This window comes from Nannospalax galili, unplaced genomic scaffold (assembly GCF_000622305.1).
Source record: "Nannospalax galili isolate Female #2095 unplaced genomic scaffold, S.galili_v1.0 scaffold281, whole genome shotgun sequence".
Taxonomy (NCBI): Eukaryota; Metazoa; Chordata; class Mammalia; order Rodentia; family Spalacidae; genus Nannospalax; species Nannospalax galili.
The window spans coordinates 5,937,136-5,950,648 of record NW_008349068.1 but is presented as its reverse complement, the minus strand read 5'-3'; the positions used below and the strand labels follow the sequence as shown (position 1 = coordinate 5,950,648).

The 13,513-nt window shown below is 38.5% G+C and overlaps 1 protein-coding gene across 1 annotated transcript in view; it reads right to left on the bottom strand.

Moving 5' to 3' along the window:
• Pth2r (parathyroid hormone 2 receptor) overlaps window positions 1-13,513 on the bottom strand; it is a 93,758-nt gene that overhangs the window by 60,829 nt on the left and 19,416 nt on the right. The window contains exons 2-4 of the mRNA XM_008846215.2: window positions 11,298-11,400; window positions 3,621-3,731; window positions 3,390-3,505 (exon numbers count right to left, since the gene is read on the bottom strand). Of these exons, the coding sequence (XP_008844437.1) occupies window positions 3,390-3,505; window positions 3,621-3,731; window positions 11,298-11,400 (330 nt within the window). The remainder of the gene's footprint in view (window positions 1-3,389; window positions 3,506-3,620; window positions 3,732-11,297; window positions 11,401-13,513) is intronic.

Here is a 13,513-nt window from a genome sequence, read left to right as displayed (position 1 = left end):
CTTCAAGTGGTCTTATAAGGGTTATGCTGAGTTCAATATTGTATAACTGTATTAATTTAACTGTGAACCTCAAAATTTACAGCTAATTTTGAAAGAGAAGCATCTTTGCTCTGGAAATTGTTATTGAATATGTTAATGATGTAATGAAAAAAAAAATTAGTAGATGTGAAAAACATTACCATTGAAATCTACCTGATGACTTTATATCCATGCTCAGATGCCTAGAAGCTCAGAAAGTAACCAACTGTGACTAGTAATAATCAGATATTTAGAGATTAGAAATGCATGTGCAAACATCCAATGTCAATTGCATTGAAAAAGAATTTTCCTATATGAACTGTGTATTTTAATAATGAAATGGAGAACTTTTTTAAAGGTTAAAACATCATTTAATTTATGTCTTATAGGGTTTATACTGAGTACAATATTGTATAACTGTAATAATTAACTGTAAACCTAAAAATTTACAGCCAATTTTGAAAGAGATGCATCCTACCTCAGGAAACTGTTATTGAATATGTCAATTGTGTTGTAATGATATGCTTCTTCTAAGTATGTTGTTATTAAATAAATCATTTTTAAAAATTAAAAAAAAAAGAGCTATGTAGGGCTGGAGAGTTGGCTCAAAAAAAAAAAAAGATACGGCCCTTTGGTGTTTTTAATATAAATTGCTAAATTGCATTCCAGTTTGTTTATAGCCTTTAGACAAGAGACAGCTTACATGGTAATTTCTACCAACTGCTACTATTATTATTCTGTGTGTTATTTATTCTTAACAATTTTTTTAGATTATTACTTCTCCTTCATTATAAAAATGTCATTTTAACCATTAATACTTTCTAACTAATAAATAATATCATCATTCCTACAATATATCAAAATTTCAGGAGACAGCTCATTCTTTCATTGGGGGACATTTACTTTTGAAAATCTTCTAAAACTATTCCTTAACAGTTATAGCAACACAAAATACTCTGCATTTGTGCCTCTGCATGTGTGTGCACATATGTGTGTGATGTATACATGCATGCACACATGGGGAGGATGAACTCCCTTAAGCATCTGTGGATAGAGGCCAAAGGTCAATGATAAATACCTTCTTCTCACATTTCCCACTTTTTTCAAACAATTAAGTTGAATCATTCTTTTGTTGTTAGATTTGTTCTTTGACAATTTTGTACATCTAAATTTTTTTTACATTCTCCCCCCCAATACACACCCACATCTAAACTTTTAAGACAGTCTCTCACTGAACCTGGAGCTCAGTGTTTCAGTTAGACGGGCTTGGCCAGCAAGCCCACAGGATCTGTCTGTCTCTGTTGCCCAGAACCGGAGTTCCAGACATGTTCTGCTGCATCCAACTTTTATGTCCATTCTGGAGATCCAGCATCAGGTCCTCGTGTTTATGCAGCAGTCACTTTATACACTGAGCCTTCTCCCTAGCACAATGCTCTGCATTCTTCATTAAGGAGAGAAAATTAATGCTCACAAAATTCTTCATCTTTTAGTGAATTTTTAAATAATTTTTATATAAAATAGTATATCTAGAGGCTGGAAAGATAACTCTGTGGTCAAAATGTTTTGCTGCACAAAGGTGAAGACCAGAGTTAGGATCCCCAGAAATCCAAGTAAATCCTCAGTGGGCATAAGGGGCAGCCTGGGATTCCAGCCTCAAAAAGCAGACACAGGCTTTCCAGAGCAGGCTGGCTAGTGTGAGTAGCCATATGAATGAGCTCTGGGTTTGACTGAGAGACCTTCCCTCACTGAACAACATGGAAGAGCAATTATACATGATTTCTAGCAACAACCTTGGGCTTCCACATGCACAAGCACAAACACACACAAAAAAGAAAAAAAAGAAATAGTATATATCTTATTTATTAAGTTATTAGTTATTATTCCTCTTTAAAAGTACTATAATCATGGGCCGGGCATGGTGGCGCACACCTTTAATTCCAGCACTCGGGAGACAGAGGCAGGCGGATCGTTGTGAGTTCAAGGCCAGCCTGGTATACATAGTAAGTTCAGGTCAGCTGGGACTACAGGGAGACCCTGTCTCAAAAACAGACAAAAAAAAAGTACTATAATCATAAGCAGGGGCTAAAAGATTAGAGTTCTGTATAAATAAAACCATGTTAATGAATAGCCATTTAAAAATTGTGCAGACGTGCTTTTGCCATCCCAAACCCACAACAAAACTGTACTACATGGTATTTATTTACATACTTTCTTTTTTTTTCAAAGTTACTTAAGTGATTTTATTGGGCATTAAAAGAAAATATCACCTCTTGTTATTAGGGATTGCTTATTTCTGTCAGGACTGAAGTTATTTTGCAGCATTTCATATTCACTCAGTGTTGCATACGTTGCCTTATAGAGTATGTAATAATCTCACAGTAACAAATTTTATTTAAGAAGTTTCAACCTGGAAGTCAAAACTAAAGGCTTAAAATTGCTAAAGAGCAACTGGGGTGGTAGTATTTTGTGACAGAAGAGAGGACGGACCCTCCGTTTACACAAAGCCGAGCAAAGAAAACTTCAACTCAACAACTTCTCTCCCCATGGTTCTCCCTCCAAAAATCAGTGGGAGTGAAAAATGTCCAATGTTAAGAGACCTTGTGTATGATGGCCTGTTCTCGGGGTCCTCATAAAAGCTCTTTCACCAAATTATTATGCTCATCCTCAGCTTTGTATGCACGTGTTATTACATGCTGTCATTTACCAGGTCTAAGTGACTGGAACTTAATCATGACTTTTATGACCACAAGTTTTTCAGGTTTGTATACGGTTGCTGCACCAAAGAGCTCTGATAGGAAAGTTGGACATCAGAATTCAGCGCTCAACCTGCTGTGGCTCTTGGACCTACACTCAACCTCTGATTCAAAGTTGAGTCACATCAGTGAAATGAAGGGATTGTACTAGAAGATTTAGATGATGCCCTTGCTCAGCTCAGTGCTACAGCTTTGATTTGTCACTTAATCATGAGATAATCTACTGCCAATCTTCTTCTCTAAAATGGAAAGGTCCTTCAGAAATACAGTGAGATGGAATGCAATCATTTATAGGTAATTAAAAACAAGTCACAAATTATATTGCTTATCACCTACTTGGATTTTATGCATAATACAACATAATATAGCAGAATATAAATATAACAGTACAATATAATACACATTGTGTGTGTGTTTGTATCTTAGCCCAGTAACTCTAACCTAAAGAAAATACAAGAACAGTTCATCTGAAAGGATTCTGCAATTGCTTTTATCTTCCATGATCTTTGTGTCATAGAATAAAAGAGATTTTGTATACAACGGCTGACAAGCAAGAACTGCATAAAAACAATGTTCTGCTTTTCCTTGGGGATTCACAAACACAAAACATGGCATTACCTTTCCAGTGCTGATATCTGGCTGCAGAAAGCAGTCTGAATAATTAGCCCATGTTTTATTCGAGCTGTGAATAAAATCCCATGTTCCGTTGGGGGTACAGTGTCGGAAAGCAACCCCTGTAAAGACACAGATGGTGCTGAGATTGCTCTGTTCCCCTCAAGTCTGTTATCAAACACTAAAGAAAAAGGGGACTTTCTGCTTGTAATCAATCATTTCAGAAAAGTTCAGTACCTTTATGGTTGAAGTCATAAATGTAAGGAGGGCATGGGACAGCTGACATCTTCCCCACTGTTCCTCTAGGCCAACATATGAGTCCATCCCATTCTGGGAGGCAATTGCCTTCTGATAAGAAAGGGAAATAAAGAAAGATGAGAAAACAATGTTGGAAAAAATGCTTTCAAAACAGAAAATTGCAGGTCATTGCCTGCGGCAAAATATAAAGCAAACTGGTAAGTTTGGAAACTGAACTGGAGGCGATGGGATGCAAATGTCCCCAAAATTATCTGCTTGATCTCTCCAGGGACTCATTGACAGGATCTTTTGATTTTCTAAATTAAAGTATCTGAATTACTCCAACACATTAGGTATATCAGTTATAGAAATTAATAGAAGAGACATTGGGTGCCACCGTGAACAGCTGTGGCATACTTCTTCCATGGTAGTGGCTACATGAACACATAATATATTAAAAATGTGTAAAAAACATGATACACAAAACAGATTCAAAATTCAGATTTATATTTTTGCCAATAAATTCATTAATTTCTTCCAGTCTCACAATTACCTCTAACACATCTGTCATAATTCCCGCTCCTCTCAGGATGGGGTTACAATTTCATCATTGTGACAACCTTCATAGTGCAAGGCCCTCACACATCCAGCCAGAATTACTGTACTAGTCTCCAGCTGGCCATTCTTCCTGCATCTTATCTCTCCTCTCCTGATTTCCATTCTTTCCTCTTCCTCCTCTTCCTCCTCCTCCTCTTCCTCCTCCTCTTCCTCCTCCTCTTCCTCCTCCTCCTTTTCTACATGCCCCCTAATTCTTTCTCCTCCTCCTCCTCTTCCTCCTCCTCTTCCTCCTCCTCTTCCTCCTCCTCTTCCTCCTCCTCTTCCTCCTCTTTTTCCTCCTCCTCCTCTTCCTCCTCCTCCTCCTTTTCTTCCTCCTCCTCCTCTTGTTCCTCCTCCTCCTCTTCCTCCTCCTCTTCCTTCTCCTCCTCCTCCTCCTCTTCCTCCTCCTCCTCTTCATCCTCTTTCTCCTCCTCCTCCTCTTCTTTCTTGTTTCTCTCACTCCCCCTCCCACTCTCAAGCTTGTAGTTCTCAAAGTTATCTGTAGAATGTGTGGGAATGCAACATTTTGGCAGAAAGAGGGAAAATGACTAGAACAGACCAGACCTAAGTGTTCCAGTCCTTTCCAGACACAGGAAGTTCTGGCAACATATCCTGTGTCCCCTGAGGTGTACATACCAGGGTGGGCAGCTTTCCATAGTGACCTAGCTGTCAGGCAAGTGGGTGGATATGCAGTAGAGAGTCCATCTACCTAGGAACTTGTCAGAACCTCAGGCTCACATTGAATTCTTCTCTTGTCCCTTGCTGCCTATCTGTAAGTAATCTGTTGTGTACATGGGTGTTCTGTCTCACCTGATTCAATATATATATACTTGGTGATCAATGACACACACATAACATGACACTCACAAACTCCCCTCAAAATCTGTCCCCACATCACTCTGAGCCAAAGCCCAAGTCCTGGCAAGGTCTGAAGACCCTAAGGCTCCTCCCTACCCCAGCATATATCCCTTACCTTCGCTCCTGCTCACACTCAAACAGCCACAGTTCAACTTGCTCTTCCTGGACTTCAATGCTGTTCCCCGTGATGGCCTTCAGACTTAGTCTCTCACCTTCAGACTTACTCAAATGTCAACTTCTTAGCAAACATTCCCAATATAAAATTGTACCCCAATGCACCCGTCCCCTTTTTCATACTGTTATTTTCCCCAGGTTCTTATCATCTTCCAATGCTGTAATTTTTTTTATCATTTTCTTAAGTCACAGGATTGAAGAAGCCTGAGAGTGCAGATCTTTGTTTTGTCACATGTGTTAGACATGTTCCTAGAACAGCCCTGGCACTTGGTGGGGCTTCACAAGCCTTCACAGTCCCTGCTGTGCTCTTCAAGGCTCCTTTCCTTTGGTGATGTGCTGAGCTGCTAAGATGAAAGTCTGTCAGCCATGCCACATCCCAGCTTCCCAACAGACACTTGCCATGAGTGCTGCAAATAACACAAATTCATTTCCTCACTGTTTCTGGAGGTCAGAATTCTGACAGGCTTAAACCAAGGCTAGGCAGAGCTGTGTTCCCTTCTGGAGGCTCCTTGTTCCTCTCAGTTGTTGGCAAAATTCAGCTCCTCAGCTGAAGAACTGTGGCTTTCTTGCTGGCTGTTAGCAGTGGCCTTCCAGGGCTTCTGGTAGCTGTTTGCATGATTGGCTCCTGGCTTCCTTCCTCCATCTTCATAGTCAGCAAAACAGACTGGGTCCTTCTTACATTTTGAACCTCTCTCTTCTCTCCTTTTCTTAGAACACAAATAATTCTGGTTCCTTCCTCTTCCATTTTTAGGGGCACAGGTGATTATATTGGGCCAACCCAGGTATTCCTGAATAATGTCCATAAGCTTAATTCCATCTGCAGAGTCCCTTTGACCATTGCAGCACAGCACACACAAGCCCAACACACTGGGGTGGGTGTCTTTGGGGTCTCATTATTCTATTGTGCAAGCACTATCTGTTGTTACTCTCCAGCATTAGTCATCAGTTACACCAACTGTGATTGTGGATTTTTATTCTAGCTAAAGTTAATGGTGTCAAGTTTTTCACTTTGAAAAGTCAGCATAGCAGAACTTCATACAGGCACTGATCTCCCCAGAAAACAATTCAACATAAACCTGGAATTAACTTCTTAGTACCCCACCCCCGCTCCCCATCACATAGAAATAAATATTCTATTTGTTTTATGGATTACTGAAAGAATGAGAAAAGAACACATCTTCCCTCACCCACACTGTTCTTTCAGAAGAGAACATTTTCTTGGAAACAACCTCGCCTCATTCACATAGTCACATCCTGGCTTCACACATCACCAGCAACCCAGGAGTTCATCCCACTGGCTCTTGCTTCTGCTGGACCACTCCACCTGCCTCTTTCTATAATATCGGATTTTGCTGTTGATTTTGGTGGTGGTGGTATCATTTTCCTTTTTGCTTATAAGAATCAATCTCACTCATCAACTTTGCCTGAGTTTTTTTTTATACCTTGGGAGGAGTTCACATGACTTCCTACCTACTTACTTTGTTGTTAAAAAGGCACGTGTCTTTTCATATGGACTGTTAAAGTTTGGGTCTTAAATGTCCCCCAGAGGTTCATGGGTTAAAAGCTAAGCCACAGCTTACACTATTTGGAGCTAGTAGAAACTTTAAGTTGTGAGGCCCTTGGGGTGTCTTCTGGTCTTTGGGAACATACCCTGGAAGAGTATAGTGGGGACAGGGCATCTTTCTTGTTGTTCTGTGATGTGTATCTGCCATGTTATGCTGCCATGAGCCCCAAGGAACAGAGCCAATCAGTCATGGAATAAAACCAAAACTGTGAGCTAAAACAAACCTTTTCTCTGTATGTTATTTGTTACTACCACAGAAAGCTAACACTACTGATGAATCAATATGCACCTAATATGCACTGCACGATTGCAGTGGTTTGAATAAGAAGTGTCCCTCACTCATTCAGATGATAAGAACATTTTTCATTATTGCTCTGGCTCCCAGATTTCACATAGTTTTTGAGAAATTGTCGGCATTGTATATATTCTTGTTGCTGTTGATTTGAATAGGTGAGACAAAACTGCCAACAAGGCGTCAAGCACGTCAAGCATAAATCAATTACATAACTTGTTTTAAAGGCTGAAGTCAAAAAAAAAATGAAATGTCCCTCAAAGGCTAAAATATTTGAACACTTGGTATATGGCCCCTAGTTGGTGGCATTGTTTGGGGCAGTCATAAAATCCCTAGGAGGCAGGACTTTGCTGGAGGAAGCACATCAAAGGAGGTAGGCTTTGAGAGTTCATAGCCACATGCCACTTAGAGTTTTCTTTCTCTCTCTCTCTCTCCTCTCTCTCTCTCTCTCCTTCCTGAGAGTGACTGAAGATGTGAGCACTCAGCAGCACTCAGCTTTCTGTTCCAGCTGCCTCTATCACCATGCCTCCCCACAGTGATGGACTCTTATCCCTCAGGACGCTTAGGCCCAGATAAACTCTTTCTTCTATAAGTGGCCTGTGTCATGATGCTTTGTTACAGCAACAGAAAGGTAACCAATACAACAACCAAAATAAACTAGATCTGAAAGCGTGTCCTTGTTTTAAACAAAGACCTTGAGTTCCTCATCTTTTCTCATATGGCACATAAGGAAATAAGCAACTGTGACAGTCATCACTCACCAGCAAACTCTGTGTATAAAAGAATCAACAAATGCAGAATATGAGGTGTATGTCTAGGAAAATAAGAAGAGATTGAAAGAATATTAAAAGTACAAAAGACTATTAAAATTGGATATGAAGATTTGAAAATTTTTTAATAAACTCAAAAGTAACTAATGGCTGCATTAAAGAGTTATTATACAGAGCTGAATAAAGACCTGACAAATTGAAAACAGTTTAGAAAAAATTAACAAAACACAGAAAACAAAGAAAAAAGAACATAAATAAGACATGGACCCATGGAGGGTAGGATCAGAAGGTCTCACAGTTACCAACATGAATTTCCAGGAGATCATGGAAAGAATGGAGGGCAGCAAATTTCAAAGACAAATAATTACATGCTCCCATCCCTGAATATGCGTGTGTTGTTTTGTTTTATCAGTGTAGCAAAATAACTAACTACACCTGGCAACTAAAGGAGGAAGGGTTTGTTTGAGCTCATGGTTTTGGGGGCATCACAGTCTTTGGCTCTGTTGATTCTGGATCCATGGTGAGGCAGTCTATCATGGCTGAATGAGCAAGTAGCCAAGAAAATTCACTTCATGCCTCATAGGAAGCAGGGAGAGAGACAGAGGAGCAAGAGACAAGATACAGCCTTAAGGAAATGACCCCAATCACCTGCTTCCTCCAGCTAAGCCCATCTAAAGTTTCCAACATCTCTCAAAATAGCAGTTTGGACTAAGTTCAGGACCAAGACTTTTGGTTGGGGTGCAGGGGGAGGGTACACTTCATAACCAAACCATAGTAACACAGCACCATGAGTTCAGAAAATCTGATGATTCCATACCTGGATAAAGAGTGAAATTTAAAATAACAAAGTCTCAAAGTTGGCTGGGCATGGTGATGCACGCCTTTAGTCCCAGCACTCAGGAGACAGAAGCAGACAGATATCTACAAGTTCAAGACCAGCCTGGTCCACATAATGAGTTCCAGGCCAGCTGGGGCTACAGGGAGACCCTGTCTCAAAAAGACTAAAAAAAAGTAAATAAATAAAATAAAACATCAAAGTCAAGAGTTCTTAAAAGGGAAAAATATATCAACAAAGACTGAAAACTGATTCAGCAGCAATAGCAATAAAGTCTATAGGATAAATATGAAGTAAGAGCTTCAGTGCCAAGATAAATACTTTTCAGTCAAGGTTCTCATAATTAAAGAAGAAGAAAAATTAGCATAAAACTGAGGACAAACTAAAATCCTGTGTGACAATTGCTTATAATTTAGAATCAATTAAACTAACCTAAACTGCTTATGGTTAAGCTTTCTTAAATTAAATATACCTGCTTTAATTCTACTAAAAGATTAAAAAGATAATTTTAAATTATACTAAAAATGTATTTTAAAACTACTAATAGAACTAAGCATCCTGTCAACTAGCTATGGGGATTGGAGCAGGGCTGGATGAAATAAGCAAAGGTACTTGAATCAATCAAAAATAAGGGTGGAGTAGGGACTAGAAGGGACACAGAGAGAAAGCCCAAATAATATGGTAGGGTTAAATTCAAATACTGCACATAGCACTCACAATTAAGACAATTGGACTAAACTAATCATTCAATAGACAAAGATTATCAGAATAGATAATAAGTTAAGGCATGAACTGTCTATAAAAGATATTTCTAAAATAGAAGTATAAGGCAAGTTTAATAAAAGGATGGGAAAATAGAATGACTTGCTTAGTGAGTATTAATTATTGCAATTTTGTAAAATGAAAATTTCCTTGAGATTGGTTGCAGAATAATGTGAATATACTTAATACTTGAGCAGTACACTTAAACATGGTTAAAATGGTGATTAAAATGGTAAGTTTAAAGTTGTATGCATTTGATCACAATTAAAACATTTTTAAAGGATTGGAAAAGTTGTGCTAATCAAATAGTAGCCAAGCAAGAGAAAAGCTAGTGTTAAAAGGTTAAATATTCCTATTTAATGTGATCTTTATACATATGTACATATAATATATATTGGTCTATTGAGACAGGGTCTCCCAGTAGCCCCAGTTAGCTTGAAATTTATTATGTAGACTAGGCTGGTCTCAAAATTACAGAAATCTGACTGCCTCTGCCTCCAGAGTGCTAGGATTAAAAGAAGTGAACTTCTATTCCCAGGCAAAGTTTTTGGTTTGGTTTGGATTTAGGGGTGGGCATGAGTGCTGTGTGTTTCTATGCTTGTTTGCTTGTTTCTTTGATACAGGGTGTCCATGTATTCCCAGCTGACCTGGAACTTGCTACATGGACCAGGCTGACCTCAATCTCATAGAGTGCTACCTCTCAAGTGCTAGAGCTAAAGGCATGTGCCACCATGCTCAATTAAGTACATATAGATGCATATATATGTGTATGTATGTAGACACACTTTTGCTATATAGAGGGAGCAAAGGAATCTTTAGAGGTATAGAAATCTCCTTTATCTTTATATTGACAAAAGGTTTAATTCATTAGGTAATATATATCTAAATGGTGCATATCTAATAGCATAGTTTCAGAGTATAGGAAATAAATCCAGCTACCTTTCTAATGACAAATTCACCATCATAGTATTATAAAGACATGTATCTTAGGAAAGAACAGATAAAGTCATCATTCTGGTTACAGAGAATATGAGCAATAGAACTAATGAGCTTACCCTGGTGGATTCTGTAAGACACTGTGCTGGAAACTGGAGAGTTTTCATTCCTTTGAAGACCCTATGCAGTATCAAGACTGACTACAGTAGAGGTCATTAAGTCTCAGTGTAATTTTTTTAAGTCACCATCATGCAAACCACATTCTCTGATCATAATCAATGGAAAAATCAGTCATACTTTTTAAACACTTGCAGACCAGTATAAGAAGATATTAACCTGTATATTATGTAGGGCATAGCTTTAAGAGCATTACTTCATTCAGTTTGTTGGAGTTCGGGGAGTTCAATGAATTAACCCCCCATTTCCCAAGTGAGAGATGACTCAAAAATTCATCATTTTATTTTAAAATTTTTCTGTAGAACATGACTTAAGTATATATAAGTTGCTTGCTTATTTGCTGTTCTCAACTGAGATCACTACCTAAAATAGTATCCACAAGGACAAAGCCTACCCCCTACTTCACCGCCTAGTGAAGGGCAAACCAACATGTATGGTCCCAACAAACAGTCAGATCCCAAACAGAAGCCTGATACACACATGCCCAGTTGCTACCCCTAAACTCACTAACCAGGAAGTCATTTCTCCCATAAGAAAGGTAAAGGAAGTGTAGGGGAAAGCTTTATTATTCCGTTATACACCTTCCATTGGGACACATGGAATCACTGACACACATCTCCCTAACACTGAACAAGGAAGAATACTTGCCATTTTTGTGAAGGAAAACAGGATGAGGAACACAAGGAAAATATGGTTTTCTTAGCATCTTTACCTCCTTCTTGGAGCTGAGCTGTGATGTTGAGTTCACATTGCACTTTAGCCTTCATAACAAGGACAATCTGCTCCTCGATAGTAATGGTGCCATCAGAATCCAGCTGTAGAAGCAAACAAAATACCATCATTCCCCATCTTTTTAAAGATGGATAGAGCTCTCATGAGTTCATTATTTCATTTCTAATACAACTTAAAATGTGACTGTTATGGTTTGAATATACATTGCCTTCCACAGGCTTATGAAATGAATGATTGGTCCCCAGATGATGGCGCTATCTGAGAACATTCCAAAAACCTAGAAGATGGGTTGGAGCTGAAGGAATTAGGTCACTGGAGGTGGGTCATTAGGAGTGTATTATCCATGGCCAATTCCTATGTCATTTCCTGATCCCAGGTGGGTCATGATGTGAATACCTCTCCTCCACTGTACATACCTTCATTGCCCTACTGTTTTGCCAAATTGCATGGAGGTCAAGCAACCATAGATTGAATCATTTGAGACTATGACCCAAAACACAGCTTTCCTCCCTTAAGTTTATTCTGCCAGGTATTTGGTCACAAAGATAAAAAGGAGGTAATACATACATCAACATAAAATAATTTAGGATGATTTTACATTATCCAATTACCCTAAGGGGGGAAATGTAATACCAAAAAAAAGTAAGGAACTTTAAACTATGACTAGATAATTACATTGAAATAATATAACTAGAAAAATTCCCAGGCTTTTATGAAGTCCTAATACATGATCAATTCTCTCACAATATATCAGTTACAGTACACAGAAATAGAAGGCTAAATTTAGTTCTGCCAAAAAAAATTACCAGTGAAATATGGACAAAACATGTGACATCTCTGAATAATGCTTGGTTAGTATATGAAGGAAGTAGATTCCTCCAAATGATCTCCAGTTATCTTCTCACCTTAATACTGAGACTTTGTGATGGTGAGATATGCACTAACATCCACTTGATTATTATTTATTATTTTCCTATGAAAAATGATGGTCCTTAATCATAGTAAAAAGTTTTCCTTTCCAAATATTTTTATGTAGCACATATTCTTCAAATAAAGAAAAGTCATGAGAAGAAATATATATATATATATATATAATACCATATAAACCATGAATAACACCATACACATGTAAGGCAACAGATCTGCCCTAGCTGAAGCTTAGGAAAGGCAATGCAGACTCACACTGGTCTCATCAATCTAAGCTCTCCTTTATTACTAAATCAGGCTTCCCAAACATTGTCAGAAAAACCACTATTAACAGACTAGTAAGAGGTATATCCTTTAGTAAGATACCAACACCCATGCTTCTTTCTCCCAGGTACATCTTACTACCTGTTTTGTAATATGGCACCTTCTTGACCATAGCTACACCATGTTAAAGTTTAGGATGACTCTAGTCTCTGAAATTATCAGGCAGTTGACCCAGGGTATGGGAACACATGTCAGCAGGACCCCAGTTGTCTTGGGAACAGGTCAGCATGTTCCGGAGTGTACCTGCTAACTGCAGATTTATGACTTCTGTAGATAATGCTTGGCTTGCTTCTGCAAAATAGTAATTGTTGATTAATAGAATAGAAATTGTTAAGAAGGGGGCTTTGCACCTGTAAGCTTGGGAACTTAAACTTTTCACACCTGGTTATGGTTTCTCTGTATAAAAGCTTACCCTAGAGATGGATCAGGGTTACATACTTGAGTTCTGACACCCTTGTGTACTTGCTGGCCAGCAAAGACTTTCATTCAGCAAAACTTTGTCTGAGTGGTCTCTGGTGATGCACCTCACAACAGTCTAATACCGTGCCCAACCTGGAGCATGTTTCTGACATACGCTATCAATGTTTGTTGGGTGAAGGTAACTTGATTTAGCTTTACTACCACCAATAATGGAAAAAAAAATTCTATTCTTAGAAAACTTACATTTCAATTACATACATTTTTGACCCATTTTAAATTTAATACACTATCACGGATATCCATTCAAAGTGTGATGCTTGACCCCTTGATCTGTGCCTGTGAAAAAAGTTGATTCTTAGGATATATACCAGATCTACTGAATCAGAATTTGTTCCACAGGAACCCCTGTTAATTCTTAAGTTTACTTTAATTGGGAAGTCAGCATATTTGAAGGTTTTAGATGGAGGAGGAGGAGGAGGAGGTAGAAGAAGAGGAAGAGGAGGAGGTGGGAGAGAAGAAAAAGAA